At 50.9% G+C, this 18,895-nt stretch overlaps 6 protein-coding genes across 6 annotated transcripts; 3 read left to right on the forward strand and 3 right to left on the reverse strand.

Annotated features, from left to right (window-relative positions):
- Nucleotides 1-67: 67 nt before the first annotated feature.
- On the reverse strand, nucleotides 68-2,071 carry TGAM01_v202548 (mitochondrial Rho GTPase 1; the record flags this gene model as incomplete). Its single annotated transcript, XM_018804994.1, has 2 exons — nucleotides 68-1,941; nucleotides 2,059-2,071. 2 exons carry the CDS (start codon nucleotides 2,069-2,071, stop codon nucleotides 68-70), a joined length of 1,887 nt encoding a protein of 628 aa, XP_018661718.1.
- Nucleotides 2,072-3,069: 998 nt separating this feature from the next.
- TGAM01_v202550 (hypothetical protein) lies at nucleotides 3,070-5,740 on the forward strand (the record flags this gene model as incomplete). The annotated part of the gene is made up of 9 exons (XM_024549013.1): nucleotides 3,070-3,338; nucleotides 3,453-3,586; nucleotides 3,646-4,205; nucleotides 4,271-4,438; nucleotides 4,490-4,875; nucleotides 4,937-5,225; nucleotides 5,289-5,468; nucleotides 5,530-5,605; nucleotides 5,682-5,740. 9 exons carry the CDS (start codon nucleotides 3,070-3,072, stop codon nucleotides 5,738-5,740), a joined length of 2,121 nt encoding a protein of 706 aa, XP_024406252.1.
- A 4,768-nt stretch (nucleotides 5,741-10,508) lies between these two features.
- TGAM01_v202551 (hypothetical protein) lies at nucleotides 10,509-12,576 on the forward strand (the record flags this gene model as incomplete). The annotated part of the gene is made up of 4 exons (XM_024549014.1): nucleotides 10,509-10,573; nucleotides 10,699-10,875; nucleotides 10,932-11,670; nucleotides 11,740-12,576. The coding sequence occupies 4 exons, from the start codon at nucleotides 10,509-10,511 to the stop codon at nucleotides 12,574-12,576; spliced, it is 1,818 nt and encodes a 605-aa protein (XP_024406253.1).
- A 1,723-nt stretch (nucleotides 12,577-14,299) lies between these two features.
- Nucleotides 14,300-15,951, forward strand: TGAM01_v202552 (hypothetical protein; the record flags this gene model as incomplete). The annotated part of the gene is made up of 3 exons (XM_018804997.1): nucleotides 14,300-14,395; nucleotides 14,506-14,631; nucleotides 14,701-15,951. The coding sequence occupies 3 exons, from the start codon at nucleotides 14,300-14,302 to the stop codon at nucleotides 15,949-15,951; spliced, it is 1,473 nt and encodes a 490-aa protein (XP_018661721.1).
- A 417-nt stretch (nucleotides 15,952-16,368) lies between these two features.
- TGAM01_v202553 (hypothetical protein) lies at nucleotides 16,369-17,284 on the reverse strand (the record flags this gene model as incomplete). Its single annotated transcript, XM_018804998.1, has 2 exons — nucleotides 16,369-17,197; nucleotides 17,256-17,284. The coding sequence occupies 2 exons, from the start codon at nucleotides 17,282-17,284 to the stop codon at nucleotides 16,369-16,371; spliced, it is 858 nt and encodes a 285-aa protein (XP_018661722.1).
- A 594-nt stretch (nucleotides 17,285-17,878) lies between these two features.
- Nucleotides 17,879-18,829, reverse strand: TGAM01_v202554 (hypothetical protein; the record flags this gene model as incomplete). The annotated part of the gene is made up of 2 exons (XM_018804999.1): nucleotides 17,879-18,433; nucleotides 18,509-18,829. 2 exons carry the CDS (start codon nucleotides 18,827-18,829, stop codon nucleotides 17,879-17,881), a joined length of 876 nt encoding a protein of 291 aa, XP_018661723.1.
- Nucleotides 18,830-18,895: the final 66 nt, after the last annotated feature.

An 18,895-nucleotide genomic window follows, 5' to 3' on the forward strand; every position in this document is an offset into this window, starting at 1 on the left:
AGGGACAACGAGTGTGGAGAAAGTAGAAGACTCGTCATGTCGTTTTGACAATCTTCGCGGCGATATCCTACATGGCGTTTGTAGATCGTCTCCAAATCATAACTGCTGCTATAGCCGCACATGCCGTTGCGCCCAGGGTAAGATACAGGCTCGTCCGGTCAATCATGTCGTCATCGCTCTTCGGGAAAGCAATGCTGGGGTTTGCTGCTGCCTCTGCGAGAGCGACGAAAAGCTCACTGATGCTGTTCCAAGTAACGCTGACGTGTAAGGGGGAGCTCATGTTGAGCGACGATGTATACTGGTCGGGCTGAAGCTCGCTCCGCTGCATGGTCTTGTCCCTATCTGCTTTGAGTGCAGTGTACACCGATGGCAGCTCGTCCAGCTGCGGGTGCTTTTTCCGTATATCTACGATGTGGGAAAAAGAGTCGGGATCAGAAGAGTCGTATGCATAACAGAGAAGGTCACAGGCGTCCAATTTCGCTTGGTTCTCTAAGATGGCTGGTTCCAGCTCGCCGAGTTCTTCAAAGATGAGGTATACCTGCTTGCCGCCGGGAAGCTCCACGCTGTTGACCGCTCGTCGTGGCTTGATCGTGGGGTGGTACAAGCCATCAAACGTTCGATTTAGAAAAGCATCTAAGAGAGATGATTTGCCCGCTCCCGATGCACCGAGAATGTAACAATGGAAGACATTCCTTTCGACACGGCCGGGTCGCCTCCGCCTCTTGCGAGGCTTGGTAACCTTTAGTGCTGAAGTGATTGGGTCTTTTGGATTGGGGGGCTCGAAACCAAGGTAGGCCAGATACTCTAGAGTCGTCTTTGGCTCCAGGAATGTGGTCATACTCCATTGTGCCAGCCAACCTTGAAGTGTAATGTACCCGCCCTCATTTCTGACTGTTGAGGATGGAAAGGCAGAGTCTGACCAGGATGGTGGTAGTCCAGGGGTGGGAGCAAAAAGAGCCTCGAGTTCTTCGTCATTCAAGCCACCATCATTGTCTTTGTCGAAGAGTAGAAACAGATCCACGAAGAATCGATAGCCAGCTGGACTGAGCTCGGCCGAGCAAAACTCTGGGACTTCGAATTTTGGATGGAGAAAGTTTTCTTCTAGGCTTAAACTATCCGTATGGTGGTATTTGCGCAAAATGATCCAGATGGTTTCGTGTCTGCCTTTCTCGGCGTACATCTTGTTGAGTTGCAAGAAGCTTCTCAGATCGATACCTCTTGATAGGTCTGCGCCCCGAAGTGCTTTAGATAGGGAGAGTTTGATATTGTCGAGTTCGTCGTCTGTAAGAGGCTTGTCAAAACACCGAGATTGAAAGTCTCGCATCTCCTGGTTATCGAGGTAGCCGTCTTGGTTCTTGTCGCAAAGGTAAAATATCCGCTTCAGCGCATCGACGCATGCTGGCTTTAGATGACCTTCTTTGTAATCGAAGAGGGGAGCAATCGGATGGGTCACGGCTTTCTGACATAGAAAGAAGACTTCGTTGACGTTGCGATGCTCCCTTGCGCTGGTCCTGATACATGAGTCAATCTCTCTAAACTCAGCCATGACTGGAAGCATCTCCTCCTCCACCACCTGCGACGTGCTGCTCTGGCCCACTAAATCCGACTTGTTTGCGCATAGCACAACCGGAACATTGACGCCCAGCGATCGAAAGTAGGGCATCCAAAACAGGGCTACACGTTCGTAGCTATAATGGTCGGCATACACGAGAAGGATAACGTTGCATTTCCGGATTTCCTTGCGTAAAGTCGTTCGGTCCTGGGGCCGAGCCGAAGTATCAACGATTGTCGTAGTGACATTCTCTGGCGTTCCGATGCTTGGAGGAATTGTGATCTGGGGGAGGACTGGCTGGATCTTGTTGGTCATAAACTGGTCCTTAACAAGAGATGCAATCAGGCTGGATTTGCCTGTGCTCTCGTCGCCGCAAACACAGATCCGTACTAGGAGAATTGGAGACCATGTCAGCTCAGTTCAGCCCGAGGCCCGCAGTCATCGAGAATTATCCCAAAGAGGCTTCAGATGATGGCTTGCGACAAGTGAGTCGGCTTGGTACTTACCTGCTGTCGGCATTGTGCAAGCTCTATAGTCGAAGCCTGGTATGCCAAAGTTGGGGTTACCTCAGGGCCATATCCTTCGCAGCAACGAGGTCCGGGTATCAATCAATTCAGGCGTCAACGTATGATAGCCGTAGAAGAGTTAAGCTGCTGCTGTCAGTGGAGCCACAGCGACGAGATAGGAATTCGTGCTTCCACGTCACAGACCATGCGCGGTTGCAGGATGCTTTGCTGCAGCTAAATTGCCCGCGGGGCTGGCTGCGTGGGATGGATGGCATGGGCTGATTTGGCAGGCGGTGACGCATGATGCGCTGTGGGCCGAGCGCCTGACGCAGCTTTGGCGCTTGGGTTAGTGCTGTGCTGGTGGTGGTGTTCACGTTACGCAGGCCTGGAGCAGAGTGCCTGTGCCTGGCCTGTTTGTTCTACACCCAGCAGAGAGTGGAGGACACGAAATAATGGGGAGGACCCCTAATGCTACAGTAATAATCCAGGTGGTGTGGACAGCAGCTAGCAGAGCATCTTCCTGTGTGTTGACCAATGCTCTGCGTTTGCTTTGCTTCGTGTTCTATCTAATGAGGCAATTTCCAGGGAGCTTTACTGGGTACAAGGTACATAGTCAGATAGCAAAAGCTGGATCCAGCAGTTATCATTTCAACCATAACAGCGTCCAGCAACAACATCATCTTGTCTGGTCTCGGACAGACAGGCCTACATAATATCAAGATGGCTAAATACAACCTAAGATACGGAGCTTGGGCCTATGGACAGATTCGCTGCTGCACGAAAGGAGCATCTTACCTAGGGTTTAGTGGTTCAGCGGTTGCCCGTTCCATGTGCGCACCAGCCATTGAGCGTCCGCGCATCGCCCAAATCCCCACAGAGAGCATCACTGGTCGCCTATAATTCGTTACCCCACACGCTATTCCTCCATCCTGGTCCTAGTCCAGTCTATCAGCTCTCCGGATAAAGGCGACGGGCTAGCAACGGCGTCGCATTTCCATCCGCCGTTGGGGGATGTTCGAATCCATTCCTCTTGGTGCTTCAGGTCGACCGCTTCGTTTCGAGCAGCAGATAATTCGAGCTTTCCTCGCGACCACCGTCCGTGTCGCTTTGCCTGCCGCTCACCCCGCCTCCTTTCGCCATTACGACGTGCGTACCTTGAATCGATTCAGCAGGCCTTCTTGCGCGACGACTGCGACTCCTTCATCACCGGCTGCCTCACCAGACACGAGACGCAATCCACCTCGCCTGGGCCTCGCTTTGACGGACATTGCATTTCTTTGGTGGCAGACCATACTCTAGTATATTATCGAAATGTTGTGCGTATTGGCCCTCTGTCTTGGCCTCTTGATCTCCTTGGCCTACAACTGATAAATGCTCGCGACTAACAAGAGCAGTGTTTTACCTCCTCCTCCGCGGTATCCCGCTGGCGCCTATGGCGTCGGCCTCGGGGGCGTCGTGCCCCTGATCGAGACCAACAATACACTGTCGAACCCGAGCGGACCCGAGTTTCGGTTCCTGGTAGGAGAGGGTAGGTCAACCGCAATGCGGCAGCACAGATGTGACATCTCCAGCTGACAGGGCGTACAGGAACATACGTGCTCAAGGAAGACTTGAACCTGGCCACGCCGCCACCCCATCCATCCGAGGCGCCTGTCGTCAACCCGAACCCCCTGGCTACGACCCCTCAGCCTGCGACTGCTGGAACAAAAATGTCAATCCTTAGCCTCGAGTCCCGACCTCCTCCCTTCTTCTACAGAGGGCCCTCTGCTACGACGCTGTCATTGGCTGGTGGGACGTCGAGTATTCAAGAACATCCCAGCGAAAGCCGATATTCGACTGAGGGCGGCATGAGTAGCGACGATGGCCGCGCGGCGTCGAGCGAGGGCCCAGCTGCATCTACTACATTCGGCTCTGCTCCCGCATTTGGCGAAGGGAACTCGCTGTTGGCACCTACGGTTTCGAAAGACGTAAACAAAAAGAAGAAGCCCAAGAATAATGTTACCAAGAGCAACTCTTCTTTCATCTCGCGTGTCATTGTTAATGATAGTTTGGCGCGAAAGCTGACGGAGCGACCGCTTGATGGACTATTTGCTTTTGCCAATATTAACAGGGCATTTCAGTGGCTAGACATGTCATCGCCAACAAAGGTAAGTTCTTGTTGTGCGGAATTGCTACAAAATGTGTTGTTGGTTTATATTAAAAACCGTTACAGCAAGATTATTTGACCAAGATTCTGTTCACCAAGGCTCACTGCCTATGCCACGATGTCAACATGGTGACAAAGAGTGTTTCTCATATTGATGTCATCATGGGATTCTCTACAGGCGAAATCATCTGGTGGGAGCCCATTTCTCAGCGATATACACGTCTAAACAAAAACGTAAGGACGACTACCATCCAATTTGGCCGAAGAGGCTGCTGACATTGTTAGGGGATAATCAACAATACACCCGTATCTGAAATACGATGGATTCCTGGCTCTGAAAATCTATTCCTTGCTGCTCACATGGATGGCCTACTAGTGGTATACGATAAAGAAAAAGAAGACGGTCATCTCAACCCAGAAGAAGAGGGGTTGATTGCTAGTGGCAGCGGGAGCGAGGGGGAACTGTCCAATGGATCCGCTACTAGCAATGGCATCAGGGGCATTAGGATTAACAAATCGGTGCACTCCAAGAACCAAAAGACGAATCCAGTAGCCGCGTGGAAGCTATCGAACCAGCGGATAAATGCGTTCTCGTTTTCTCCTGATAATCGACATCTTGCGGTTGTGTCCGAGGATGGAACATTGAGAGTCATCGATTATCTCTCAGAAAAGTGAGTCTAGCCATAGCGTTACGGCATGGTGATTGAGGCTGGCATACTGACTGATAGATAGGCTCTTACACTTATATCATTCGTACTACGGTGGATTATCATGTGTCTGCTGGACACCAGACGGCAAATACGTTCTAACTGGGGGTCAAGATGACTTGATATCCATTTGGTCAATCGCAGACAAAGCATTAGTCGCCCGATGCCAGGGTCACCGATCTTGGGTTTCTGCGTTGGCGTTCGACTTGTGGCGATGTGACGACCGAAACTACCGCTTTGGCAGTGTGGGAGAGGATGGACGACTATGTCTCTGGGATTTTAGCGTGGGCATGCTGCATCGCCCCAAGACTGTTGTGAGGGATTGACAAAATTGCATCTGATGACTGCTGCTGACATGTGCTTTTCCCTCTTCCCAGGCTCCTACACTCCACCGAGGGTCGGTATCGTCAAAATTCACGGCTCCGCATAGAACAGACACCAACACGTCGATGAACACGGATGGCAAAGGCTCCATCCCAGAGGACGAATGGGAAGAGAATGTGATTGAGCATGCCGTTCAGCCGCGGGCGGTGATTCCAATGCTGCCACCTGTACTGGTATGTGCCCAACAGCCAATAGTGATGAAGTCGGTATCAAACTAACGCGATGGCGCCACAGACGCACGTGGTTGATAGCCATCCTGCGTGCTGGCTAGCCTTCACCGAGGATGCCGTTATCACAAGCTGCAAGCAAGGTAAGATCCCTTCACATGCGAATCTTGATCGTGTTAGCATCTGTTAGATTTGAGCTAACGGAGACAAACCCTGCAGGACATGTAAGAACCTGGAACCGACCAGGCGTCCCAACGGGCAACGAAGAAAAGGCTTGAATGATAGACGGTAGATGGACCGGGAGTTTTGAAGGCGCTTTTCCCACTTGGGCGGATTTTAGTTTTATTTTGATTAATTCTCTTGATATTTGTGTTTCTGTTTTGCGTTGGATATAATTTTGAAGGGAGCGAGGATTTCTTCTTGCTTGGAGTTTTCCAGCATGACTGCTATCAAGACATTGGGGGAAATGCTCTAATTCTAATTGTGTAGTCTTTCTTGTTTAATAATTCAAGACGCATATAATTTGATTTCGGAAACAGTTTCATCCCTCAACGTCGTCCTAACCTTGTTGCAATAAGGTAGTACTTACATCCACAATCTTAGTTATTCAACAAACATACAGCCTCATGGACCTCACTCAGCTTGTGTCGCTATCGCTACCATGCTGACCCGAAGGCACCGAAAAGCAAGCGGTATACCCCCCCTGTCTTTCGGATTACCCAGTAGGGCGATGACCTGATAAGCGGTGGGTACTGATCAACAATCGTCGCACGTGTCGGCAGAGTCGCCGAGCTTCGTATCGGCTCTGGCGATACGCAGGAGATAGGCAGAGTTGCTCATGTGAAAACTTTGGAAAAAGAAAAAAAGTGCTCTTCAACCGAGGACACTAGAGAAGCAGGGGACAAGGGAGATCTCTCTCTCTTTCTGGCATCGAAAGCATGATTTCGGCTTTGCATCCCCTCTTGAAGATTTGCCGTTACGGAGACCCGATTCTGGAAGGCTGGGCGAATCGCAGGCGTGGGGCCGTGTCTTGATATTGCAATACAACGCTGTGTGGTAGCAGTAGGAGAATTTTAATTTTTTTCTCTCTCTTTTTCTTTTTCATTTACCCTTTTCGATTGGCAGGCGGCAGTTTATCGCATCTGATCTTGATCATATGTTGCCTACATATGTCATGATGCAGCGTCGAACCATGCTGTGTGGCACCACTCTTTCAGGCAGCATTAATATCTCAAAACAGAAGAATGAGATTTCTTGACAACCCCCAAACAAAGAAGAGGAAAAAAGGCTACTTCGGCGAAATGCCGACTCAAGTGGCCGAACTAATTACGGGAAATCTACTCCGTAAGGCAGATGCTGTGTATTGTAGGCTCCGTTAACTGTGACTATTGGAAGCACCTGAGACCCCTAGCCAGCCGATCAGTTTAGAGCTTCTGGGTCTAGGGAGTGTGAGAAATCGACGAGTCGGAGCGTTAAGCGAGCTTGAGCTGTTGCCGGCGGCTACATGTGGGTTCCGGCATGAAGAGAGAGAGAGAGAGAGAGAGACTCGAATCATAGCTTTTCAGGTATAGTAATCACTGCTTATTACTCTTCAGGAGCACGAGGTAAATAGCCCCAACAAAAAGGGCATTGAAAGTCGAGACTCAAGATTTCCCGAAAAAGGAACCCCTTTGTGATCCGACACTCGCCGTGTTTCCAACCGGAATCTCACGGTAAAGGCCAGACCTGAAAATGAAAAATGTTACCGTTGCAAAGCTGGATGGGGCCTTGTCATATCTCGTGCTCAAAGCGCAATCTAGGATTCGTAGATCCTCAAATCCACTATGGGGCTTTTTTTTTTTCTTTTTTTATCAAGGACAAGGAGTTTCTTTAGTAATTTTTTACAGCCCTGTCTAGTGTTTACAATGGGGAGGAGCTTGAAGAGAAAAAAAAGGAAATTTTTTCCTTGAATAATGGGTCTTTGTTGGTAAACCCGAATCCATCAGCTGAGAGGCGGTGGGCGGAATTTGCCTCGTGTCAAGTGTGTTTTTAATTTTCTCTTATCTCTGTGACGCTAGTATTTGTTATGCTGTCGCTAGAGTTGCTATTTTTTGCAAAGCTCGCTTCTTGAAGGAAGTGGATGAGACTTGCGCTACCCGCCGCAGGGGTCCCTTTTGCTCGGCCCGCCTGTCGTGTTCCACTGATGGTATCAACAGATCAGACAGGGCGGGTATCAAGGCTCGATGGACCCTCTCTAGATAGCTAATGGGTGTCCGGGCCCCTGGCTGGCACATGGGGGCTTGGTGTCGATAGCTTTTTTGTGTGAAGCTTGCCCTGTGATAAGATGGGCGTTATCGATGCTTGAAGTGCTAGCTGCGGGCGTGTTGATACGGGACGGGCTGCTTTGATGGATTGATTGCTCTTTTGCACATAATAAAGATGTCATTGGATCAGTAGACGACGCTGTTTATTTCGGCAGTGGAAAAGCTGGATAACATGTGACGGTGAGGTTAGCATGACCTACATGGCGGCTTATGCGTATTGTCAAGATGGACGGCATCTCAAGATGATGAGAGCTAAGCCTTGCGAATATAACTGTAGGCCTAGGGGTGGAGGAGCGTATACGATGTATGATGCCATGAAATAGGGCAAGCCACTGCGGACTACAGACTAGACTACTGTTGGTAGCGTCGACAACACTTGATCAAGCGTATACTACTGATTGATTAGAGGCGTATAGGTGCGCAGTAGCAGCAGTTATTCCGGCTATATATACAAATAGCCAGGTTGATTGCTGACTGAGCTGGAGGCTGAGTCTATCAATATGCAGCCAGCACACAAGGCAGATAGAGTTGAGTTTGCTCATATCATTCGTAATATATGATATCTTTACTAGAGGGTCAGCTGGTAGTGAGAGATATTATCCCGTAAGCTTGCAATTGGCCATCAGCTGAGGGGAAGAAGAGCAGCACAGCCTCCTGATTCCATGTTGTAGACAGCTGAAACGGTGTTGCCAAGGTCTTGGAGATGGTTGGTATTCTGTGAGGTTGCACCGTCGAGCAAATAGCCGGCTTGTCACGTTAAATGCCGGCTGAGTTGCCTAATAAAAAAAGCTTTTTTTTTTCTCCCGGTGTGTGACGGTCCGATGCCGCAAATGAGGACCATACTAGCCGTCGAGATAATTGAGCTATTCATGACTCCAATGTAGCTAAAGATGGCAGTGAAGATTAGTAGGTCGTTCCTTTATCTCTGCGTTTCAGTTCCCTTGCGGGTTAGCAGTAGAGATGGGAGAAGCTGGCGATACTTGTTACGAAGGTATTTTTCCGTTTATAGATCCAGCTCAGCTTAAAGCCCTTCGTTCCATAAAACGCCATCCACCAGGCTCCATGTGTCATATTATTAGCCCCCATAGGCCCAGCACTGACGGCGAAACTCAAAAAAAGGAGAATAAGAGCAAAACACGCAAATTTTTCAAAAACCGTGCCGTTTGCGTGCACAAAACGCCCCGGCGTCATCTTGACAGCGCTTCCCCCTTGCCGCCACGACTCATGGGCGGGTGGCTCTAGCTGGTCCCTGTTTCGGCTGGCGGCGACTTTCTCCGTTTTCGGGCTTCCATCTAGGCTTCGATTTTCTTAGTTGGAAGCCCATGCGTGTCGCCTCGATTTCTTATTTTTTTTTCTCATGCGCTGGCATGTGTCAAGCCCACGCCAAAAACCCACCGAACCCGCCCCGGCACTCGGCATCCCGGCGTTCGTCGAGACTGTGATCATCATGACCGACTTGTGGCCTGTTTGACCTGCTGCACGTACGAGGCACGAGGCATGTGCTGCGTGTCTGTTCCTCCTGCTACAGTAATGCTACGGTACACGGAAGCCTTTTTTTCTTCGCAGCCGGGCATTGACCCGCGCGGAGATCGCTTTCATTCCCGCTGGGGGGCTTCTTTTCCTTTGTCCCACCCACAAGAGGTAAAAAAACTGCCGGCTTGGTATTTGATGCTCGATCGGGCATCCGCGTCGTGGAGCCAACACAGACTTTATACCCGTAGGAGTAATATTCTTGCACGAGCGCCTTGATTGTTCCGGGTGCAGATACGGATGCGGCTGCGCCATGGCTGGATGTTGACCCGGGTGGCCGCTTTGCGCTGCAAAGTTGATGCAGTCTGTCGTTGACGATGGAGTTCCACACCTTCTCATCGATGATGCATTGCACGAACTGCACGTTTTTCTGGACGCCTTGTGATTATGCCATTTCCCGAGGCTTGGCTCAAGGCTTGTTTTGCATGCAGGTCTCATTTATTGTCCAAACTCTGCCGCCAGGTCAGATCAGGTCAGGTCAGACCAGGTCTCATCTCATCTCATCTTCTTTCTCCGGATCCGGACCTGTTTCCTCCTTTTGTCTCTCGCACAACAACTCTTCTTCTCATAGACACTCACACTCACCTGAATCCTCGTACAAATCACCTCTCAATCCTCTCTGATCCATCCTCAACACCAGCTTCACGCTTGTCTCAGCCCCCTGCATTGCGCCATCCGATCACAGTCCCAACACAGGCTCTCACTCGCATTCTTTGGGTCCACTAGCCGGGCGACTAGCTGCGAGGCCGTCAACCGCACCGGCTCTGGACGGAAGACCCTCTGTTATTCCCTGGCTGAGGCGTTTATCAAGCCCCACCGCTATCAAGTTTAGGCGCTCTCGGTGGCATAGGACCGAGACCGAAGCGACCTAGGAGTTTTTGCACGGAGAAGTCGTGGGTCACTCAGCTCTGGGCGTGTGTGTCACAGGAGGAAAAAAGGGAAAAAAGGGAAGCAAAGAAGAAAAAAAATCGTCCCGGTTGTAGCGTAGCGGCCGGCGCGTGGCATGTCAGCCCATTGAATCCTAGTGCCAACCATCGTCTTGCCTGTCTGCGCTTTCGGGGTTTCCACCTCTTATTGATTATTCTCTTTTGGATTTCTTTCTTTCTTACACTTCTTCTTCCCTCATACCATCTCTATTGTTATTGTTTTTCTCCGAACCTTGGGTTGTCTTTTTGGCCGCTGTTGCGATTTTGCGGTCTTGCAGCCCTGAACCATGCCTTCGTTCAATCCCTTCAACGCTGTGACCGGACGTCATAGCTATAGCCTATTCGACGTTAGGTGAGTTTATCTTATCCTTATCGCTCCGGCGCAACCACCATTCGGCATGACTGGAAAATGCCCGCCACTTTGCATGTCGATGCTCTCTGCGCCTCTCAGCCTACTAACTTTGCTTGAATCAATAGGTTAGACGATGATTTCATTGTCTTCCGCGGCAACGACCAAGAGTCCTCTGGACAGCTCCTCAAGGGCGTCGTGGTGCTATGTCTCTCTTCACCTCTTCGCATGGAGGACGTCCACCTCCGTCTGATTGGAACCCTCCGCCTGCAGTACGGTCACAAGGTCCACCATTCGCCTTATTCGTGTGTATAAATTCTAACCTCTTTTGTTGGAACAGTTGGTCTGATCCCGGATCTAGCACACCAGGTGTCACGGGCCAAAGAGTCGACCGAACAATCAACATCCTTGACCACAAATGGCCGGCCTTTGTTGGCACCCACGGCAAGAGCATGACGCTCCCTGCTGGAAACTACGAATATCCTTTCGAATATACTCTGCCTGGAGACACTGCCGAGAGTGTCGAGGGCATCCCCGAAGCATCCATTACATACCGACTCAAGGCCACCGTCAGCCGCGGCAAGTTTGCCTACGACCTGCACGCTTACAAGCACCTCCGCATTATCCGAACACTCGAGCCTGGTGCGCTTGAGTTCCTGCACGCAATGAGCGTCGAGAACATCTGGCCTAACAAGATTGAATACTCCATTGTGATCCCTCAAAAGGCCGTAGTCTTTGGTGGCACCATCAACATGGAGATGCGATTTACCCCGCTACTAAAGGGCCTGGAACTGGGGGACATTACAGCCAAGATGGTCGAGATACGAGACTGCTTCGTCCAGGGAGCTACCGGTCTCAACTTGCGAGAACACCGAACAGAGCGAGACGTTGCATCTTGGAAGTTTGCGGTGGATCGCGAAGAGCATTGGCACGACATGATTGAAGATAGCGGACAGGAGGGCTGGATGTTAACCAAGCCCCTCGAACTGCCCAAGAAGCTACGCCAGTGTATCCAGGATCTGAACCACCACGGGATCAGAGTAAGACACAAGATTAAGCTCACCGTCGCTCTCAAGAACCCGGACGGACACATTTCTGAGGTAAGTGTTTCACGGCGATGGGGCCGTGGGTTCTCAGCAAGGTGAGACATTGGCTAATGCACGTAATAGTTACGAGCGACACTTCCAGTCTCCATCTTTATCTCGCCCAATATCCCGTTTGACGAGCAAGGCAACCTGGTTAATCAAGCTCCTGGTGGCGCGACTATTGAAAATGACCTTGGATCAATTGCGCCCCCCGGATATGGCGAACACGTACTCGACCAGCTCTACGACGAAGTGGATGTAACCGGGTTTCAGACACCAGCTGTCCATTCTGGATTCAACAGCCCCTTTTATGGACACTCACGGACGGGTTCCTCGGAAAACCTGGCAGCATTTTCTCTCAGCGCAGCTATCACGCCAGCAGCGCTTTCGTCTAGGCTGGCGGACGTCTCGCTGGATCCGTCGCAGCGAAATAGCTCTTACCAGTCCGTCCACAATGCGTCAAGCCATGCGTCTGGCAGAGCCTCGCCAACGCACGGTTCAAGCCATGCATCTCAGACTTCTCAAACCCCAGCTCACTTGAGCCGGACGAACAGCGAGGAGGAAGAATCCAGCACCAGAAGCTCAGGGGAGCGGGCTCAGGTAGACGTTGCAGAATTCGCCGAACTGAACCGAGTGCCCAGTTATTCGACAGCAGTCAAGACGCCTGCGCGATCTCGCACTCAAACAAACGTCTTTGTCCCCGACTACCAGACGGCTCTCAGCGCTCCTCGGACACCCCCGAATCTTGAGCCCAGCAATGACCCTCTCTCGACCATCACCGAACATACAATTGGCGAGGGGCACTTGCAACATGTTGCCAGAGCTCTTTCGCCTCCCATGACTCGATCTCACTCAGACGACACAACATCGCATAGGAGGTCTCTTCTATTCCGCTCCAGAGACCAGACTGTCGTAGAGTAAACCTCTTTCACAACTATACGATTTGTACCACGAAGCGAAACACTCTTTCACCCTCTTTTTTTTTCCAGAATTTGTTTAAAGTCGAGCACTTGGTTTTGTTCTATTCTCTACTTTTATCATTTTGAGCGGGTATTACATGGTCGGCCGGTTTGTTTATTCAGGCGTCAGCGATTACGAGTGGAACTTTAGGATACAGCACATAGACTTGGGGATTTCAGCGATTAGAAGGTATCATTACAACTTTTGTTCATTCTGGATATGTATTTTTTATTTGGCGAATTGGTTGGGACTATTTAGTATCACGAAAATACCCCATAAACTTTCAATACAGCAATGGCCAGGAGGCTGATGGGTAAACCCTCTGCCGACAGCATTTCTCCTTTGCAATGAATTGCCTTCATGCAAGTGACAGTGTTTCGTACGGCTCACCCAACAAGCGTCCTTTTTTCACTTTGACGAGGCGTCAGCCTCTCAAGGCCCAGGGGCAAAACTCTACTTATGCAGGGGACTAGTTGGGTTGATTGGTTCCGTTGGGCTCTCATTGGATGGTCTTGGCTACAGCACTGTGTCTGACGCAATCAGCAGGCCGCGATGACTGCAGCAATGCATGTTGCGCAAAAGCTGATCAAGTTGCACGATATGGTTCGAGTCGTTGCAGAGCGTCACTTTTTTGGCATCCCGCGTTGGCGGGGCCAGAAAAGGGTCCTCTGAGGCAAGCGCTTTGCATGTGGTTTGTACCACTGACGTCACGAGATAACACTAAGATAATGGACTATTTGAACTAGAGGCTGTAAATCAAGATTTGGAGAGGCCTGGAACACGCAGCGCCTTGATGGAATAGAATATGTTTGCTTGGAAGAGAAGAGGCGATAGGAGGCCTGGGACGAGACAGAGGCCGCCGAGTCAACGGCAAATACGAGTACGGAGCGCAGCGTATTTGTGCTTGCGTATCCCCCCTGACATGACACGGTAAAAGTTACCACGATTAAGTTGCTAAACCCCCACCCTGCGCAAAAAGTGATATACGATGGTATGTAATCGTGTGTTTTACTGTGGCTTTGGGACCATAGCAGGCGGCAAAAACACTGAGAACATTGTATGGAACTTTATCCGTAGGCAATGATCGCTGCAGGCTCTTACATCATCTGAACCGAGACACTGTGATCCACGACCACGATTCTCCAAAGATGCAACTAATTAGAACACATGGGCGCTAACAGCCAGCGTGGCGGCTCCATCTCTGCTTTTTTCTTCAATGGCCCGATTTTAACATCGTTCCCAAAGCGCGTGGAGGACGAGGGACCCTCCCAGCTAAGGCCATTGCAGTTAACCAGTGTGACTAGGGAGGTGGCATCCTAAAGAAGCAAACAGGCCAATCAGTGGCGCTTCTATCCTGCATCTTGTCCCTCATTGACTGCAACCTCGCAGACCAAACCAGATCGGTGACGCTCCTTTTGCTCTAATTTGATCACCTTTTGAGCTTGCGCTTCCTTGCTATATCTTCTTCTTTTTCCAACTTCAACTCTTCCTGATTTCTATATCTGGGGAACCTGGAAGATCGAACTGTATCTTTGTTGAGACTTTATTTTTTTATTCTTGTACTTCCTCTTTCGATTCCTTTTTTCCTCTTTTGCGCGGAACGTTACGATATACCCCCCCTTTACAACCGAAGCGACAAGAGCTCTAGAAGAAGATTCGAAACAGTCTTTTCTCCGTTTCAACAATGGCCTCTCCTATTTCGCCAACTAACACCACGCTGCCGTCGCGCGCTACGACGGGATTGAGCGATGGTGCCATTCCCGAGGCGGATCCCAATACTGTACGTGGCACAGCATGAGCAGATGCATAGCGGGGAGGAACATCTTGAAGCAATGCAATGGTGTGAGAACTTGTGGCTAACGCTCTTCTGTTTGCTTCACAAATGTTTAGACCGCCGGATTACTTGCGGAGCGCCTGCAGGCGTGGAAACACATGGTGGGATACCTCGAGGATTATGTCGGAGCGGTGGAAAAGATCCACGGCCGCCAGGCAAAGGAGTATGAGAAGGTCCTAAAGGTGAGCCTGATTCCTACTGATTCTTCTTTTTGCGCAAAGCCGCTAAACATGCTGAACTCGTCTGAATAGACAATCTCGAACCCTCTGCGCGAAGGCCACCACTTCGACCAGAGCCTCGGTGGCGTGGCCGGCTTCTTCGAAAACATGCGCACCAACACCCAGGCCATGATCAACACCAACCTCGAGACGGAGAAGAACATCAAGGGCTCCGTCCTGCCCATCCTCGACCGCCTGCACAAGGAGATCAAGCACAAGTCCAAGGAACTCGCCAGCGGCGCGCAGGCGGGCGCCAAGGAGGTTGAGAAGCTGCGCAACGTGACGCAGAAGCACATTGAGCTGCTCGGCCAGCGGGCTGCCGCCTACGACTCCCACGGCGCAAAGATTGACTCCCACGAGGATCCGTACGTTGTTCGCCGCGGCGTCACCCACCGTCTGAACAACCAGGTCATTGCTGAGAACAACCACCACAACGACCTCGTCTCCGTGCAGAACAACTTCCGCACATTCGAGGTTCACGTTCTCGAGGTCGTTCAGCAGGCCATGGAGGCCTTTACGCAGCTCGCGGGCGGCCAGGGCGAGAAGATCCGCGCGCTGCACAACGACATGCTCGGCACGGCGCAGTGCATCCCGCGCGAGTTTGAGTGGGCCAACTTTTCACAGCGCTGCGCGGACAGGCTCGTCAATGCCAACGACCCGCCGCGCTCTGTTGAGGCAATTCAGTTCCCTAACATGGAGCACAGCTCGACGAAGACGCTGATTGAGGGATCGCTGGAGCGCAAGTCGCGCAACAAGCTGTCGTTTGGCTACTCTACTGGCTACTATGTCGTTACGCCTTCCAAGTTTCTGCACGAGTTTAAAGACTCGGACGATACTCGCACCGATCCCAAACCTGAGCTGTCGATGTACCTCCCCGACGCTGTTATTGGATCGCCCACTGGCGACAAGTTCACCATCAAGGGCAAGGACAAGAGCGGCACGTTGAGCAGCAAGCTCACTGGCAGTTCCGAGTTGAATTTCAAGGCCCACACCGCTGCCGATGCCCAGCGATGGTTCCAGGTTATTCAAGGCCTCATTGGCTCTACTACCGTGGCGGCTGGCTCGACACCCACATCTCCCGTTACAACGACGTCGCCAACCATGACCGGTCCGGCGGGCGCAGCGGCCGGAGGAGCTGCCGTTGCTGCCGCCGCCGGAGCCAAGTCGTCGGAGTCTCCTGAGGCAAGATCGCCTGTTGCGACGACCTCGTCGGCTGAGAAGCACCAGGCTCAAGAGGTGGGCATTACGGGTGTCACACCGGAAGATAAACCTGCGGCTGCTTAGTGGACGGACGGGGGTTGGGATTGGTAGAGAATGTGCGTGTAAGAGGATGGAAAGTGTGTGTGTAAGAAGATGAGTGGTTGAGCGAGGAGTTTTCTTTTCGAATTTCATTTGATATCCTGTGAGGAGTGAATGGGACAGTATGGGATATGTATATCTAGTATTAATGAGCGAGAGGGGGTGTTACGAGTTTTGATGGGATGTGAATTATTATATATGAATTATTTTATGTGTATTTGATGAGAAGTGTTATCAGTAGATGCTGAGAGTACTTCTATAATTCCACTAAACAATATTATTTCAACCTGTCTAACATCGCTGTTTATCCCATCCATTGCAGCCGTATGAAAATGAAAATACATATCAATCGCTCTCCTATATGCTAGTTGTGTATGCATGCCTTAAAGTTCAATTCTGATGTCATAACTCGTCCATCTTTCGCTTCTTCTCCCCCCTCAGCACGGCCTTGTGCGTCTTGATATGGTACTTTACATCATCCGGGTACAGGGGATTCCAGACGGTGTTGCAGATTTTGCATTCGGAGAAGGCGGCCTGGGCAGAGATATTGAGCGTGGTCTGAACAGCTGCAGAGGACGGCTTGATCTTTTTCGGCTTGATGGTGGCGAAATGCTTTGTTGGTGACGGAGCTGAGGAGGATGAAGGGGTGGTATCTTTGCTTGATGATGTCGCTTCTAGTGTGTTGGAGATGATGTTGCTTTTGAGAGATGGGCGGCCGCGGCGTTTCTGAGGGGCGGGGTTATCGTTTGTTTCTTGTGATGATGATGATTGATCGGATGGCTCGTGAGTGGTGGTTTTGATTCTGAGAAGTCGAGGTTTCCGTTTTGCAGGCTGCTTTGGTGATGGCTGCGGAGGGGGAGAAGATTCCTCAGGAGGTGAGACTTGTAGCTGCTGTGAAGGCGCAGCTGCCACTGGGACTTGTTGTAAAGCCGGTTTGAAGTAGCTCAGGATAGATCCCTTCTTAAGAGACTCTCCAGGTTTCTCCGCCTTGTTTTGAGCTGAGGCGTCTTGGTCTGATGCGCCTGCTATCGCCGCATCGTCGCCGGACTTGGTAACGCCATTGGCACTGGTGAGAGCCGAGGCAAATTTCTCTTCCTGCTGCCTCTCTCGTTCCGCCGATATCCGTGCCTTCTTGGACGGCGGTTCACTTTGCGCCTCGGGTGTTGATGTTTGCCTGCCGTAGGTGCGGAGCGGCTTGTCTCTTTTGCGGAGATGGAGTCCTGGCTTGGTTCTGCATGGATAATGGGTGAGCAAGAAGCCATGGTTTTCCGGTATATTCTTTTACTGACATTGAGAATTCAGGTGAGGAGCTCACCATGGCTGCTCTGAATGAACTCGCGTGTGTAACCTAGATTCTCTCAATGATATAATGCGGTTTGAGACTGAAGCTTTATCCAATTGCGGAAAGCTGTGTCCAAAATTTGACAGTGGCTGAAGAAGATTTGTGTCTTGATCATGAGTACAGTGTTGGAGAGAGTTTGTGATATCAATCGAGAGCTGTTGACTAAAGGGAGCTTGGAAAAAACATTACAGACAATGGACGCCCAGAGCTCACGGAAGTTGACGAGAGTCGGCCCCACGCAGAGACGCGTCGAGACGCGACCGAACACTTTACGCGATGTCACATGCACCCACTTTCTGCGCGGTGCACTATTGAGAGCTTTGGCTCTGGTAAAGGTCTAAGCTCTGAAAATTCCATTTTGCGGCTATTGTATGCTTACAATCGAATGAGTGAAGCCATTGGATTCTATACTAAAGGTGGGGTATGTTTTAAATTGACGGCTTATACCATTAATTTGTCTTGGCAGTTGAAATATCGCCAACAGAGCCACAGGTATCAATGTATACAGAAGAATCAACAAAACGCTTGCAGATAAAGCATAACAAATAGCATACAATGCAGATATCAAGACTATGGGCTTTCCGTCACTGAAATCGTCGGTATCCTCCTCCTTACTGATTCGTCCTCTTCGACCTTACTCTGCAGCAGTACACTCTTGTCACCGTCATTCTCTCCCTCCTGTCCCACGACCCAGGACTGAACCACTTCTTTGATCTCTTTGACAGCACCTTGCTTGCTCTTTGCCTCGCCCATTCTCCACATGTAACTCGAATAGACAGCCACCTCTGCAATGGCAACTACTATGCTGCCGCCAAGCGTCAGGAATACTCGAGATGAGAGGCTCCACCACCGGCCGGCGATCCAAAGCGTAGCTGCCACTCCAACAATACTGACGAGGAAATTGATGATGAGCATGACCTGGCGCTGCACTTCGTTGTATGTGATTTCGTCGTCGCCGAGATCTTCGGCTTTGGAAGGCCGGTTCGCTTCTGCAAATGCGTGCGCGGCGTTTGGAAATCGGCTTGAGAATGATTCGAGTGGAAGGGGTGGGTTGATCATGCGTTCGTAGGCGCGGGCGTCTTCGTCGCGGCGAAGACGGGCCATGAGAGCTTTGTACTCTTCGGACTAAGAATGGAAGACAATTGTTAGCATATTGTTGGTAGGAGGTCTTGGCTTGGATAGCATGGAAGCGAAACTGACTGGCTCTGGTCTTGGTGGAGGGGGAGGGATGTAGACTTGAGATCCTCGAAGCAGCTGCTCTAGGCTGTATTTAGATTCTGGCTCTGATGCACTGAGCTTCTTGTAAAGACTGAGTATATCGCTGTGGGAAATGGGGTTGCCGACTGCTGGCTCTGTTGACGATGAAGCTGCTGCGTCATTGCTCTGATCCCGGTCGCCATCGTTGCTGGGTTCGTCGGCCTTGTGCTGGCCGTCTGCTTTGTGCTGGCCGTCCGTTTTGTGTTGCTCGTCTGCCTGCTTGAGTGCGTCCACAATGGACGGCGTCATTGTTAAGAGCACCATGATGGCCTGAATAGCCTTTGCTCGTCTCCATGAATGAGTCTGTAGGTCGATCGGCTCAATCCATGA

This window comes from Trichoderma gamsii, assembly GCF_001481775.2.
Source record: "Trichoderma gamsii strain T6085 chromosome Unknown Scaffold_6.2, whole genome shotgun sequence".
NCBI lineage: Eukaryota > Fungi > Ascomycota > Sordariomycetes > Hypocreales > Hypocreaceae > Trichoderma > Trichoderma gamsii.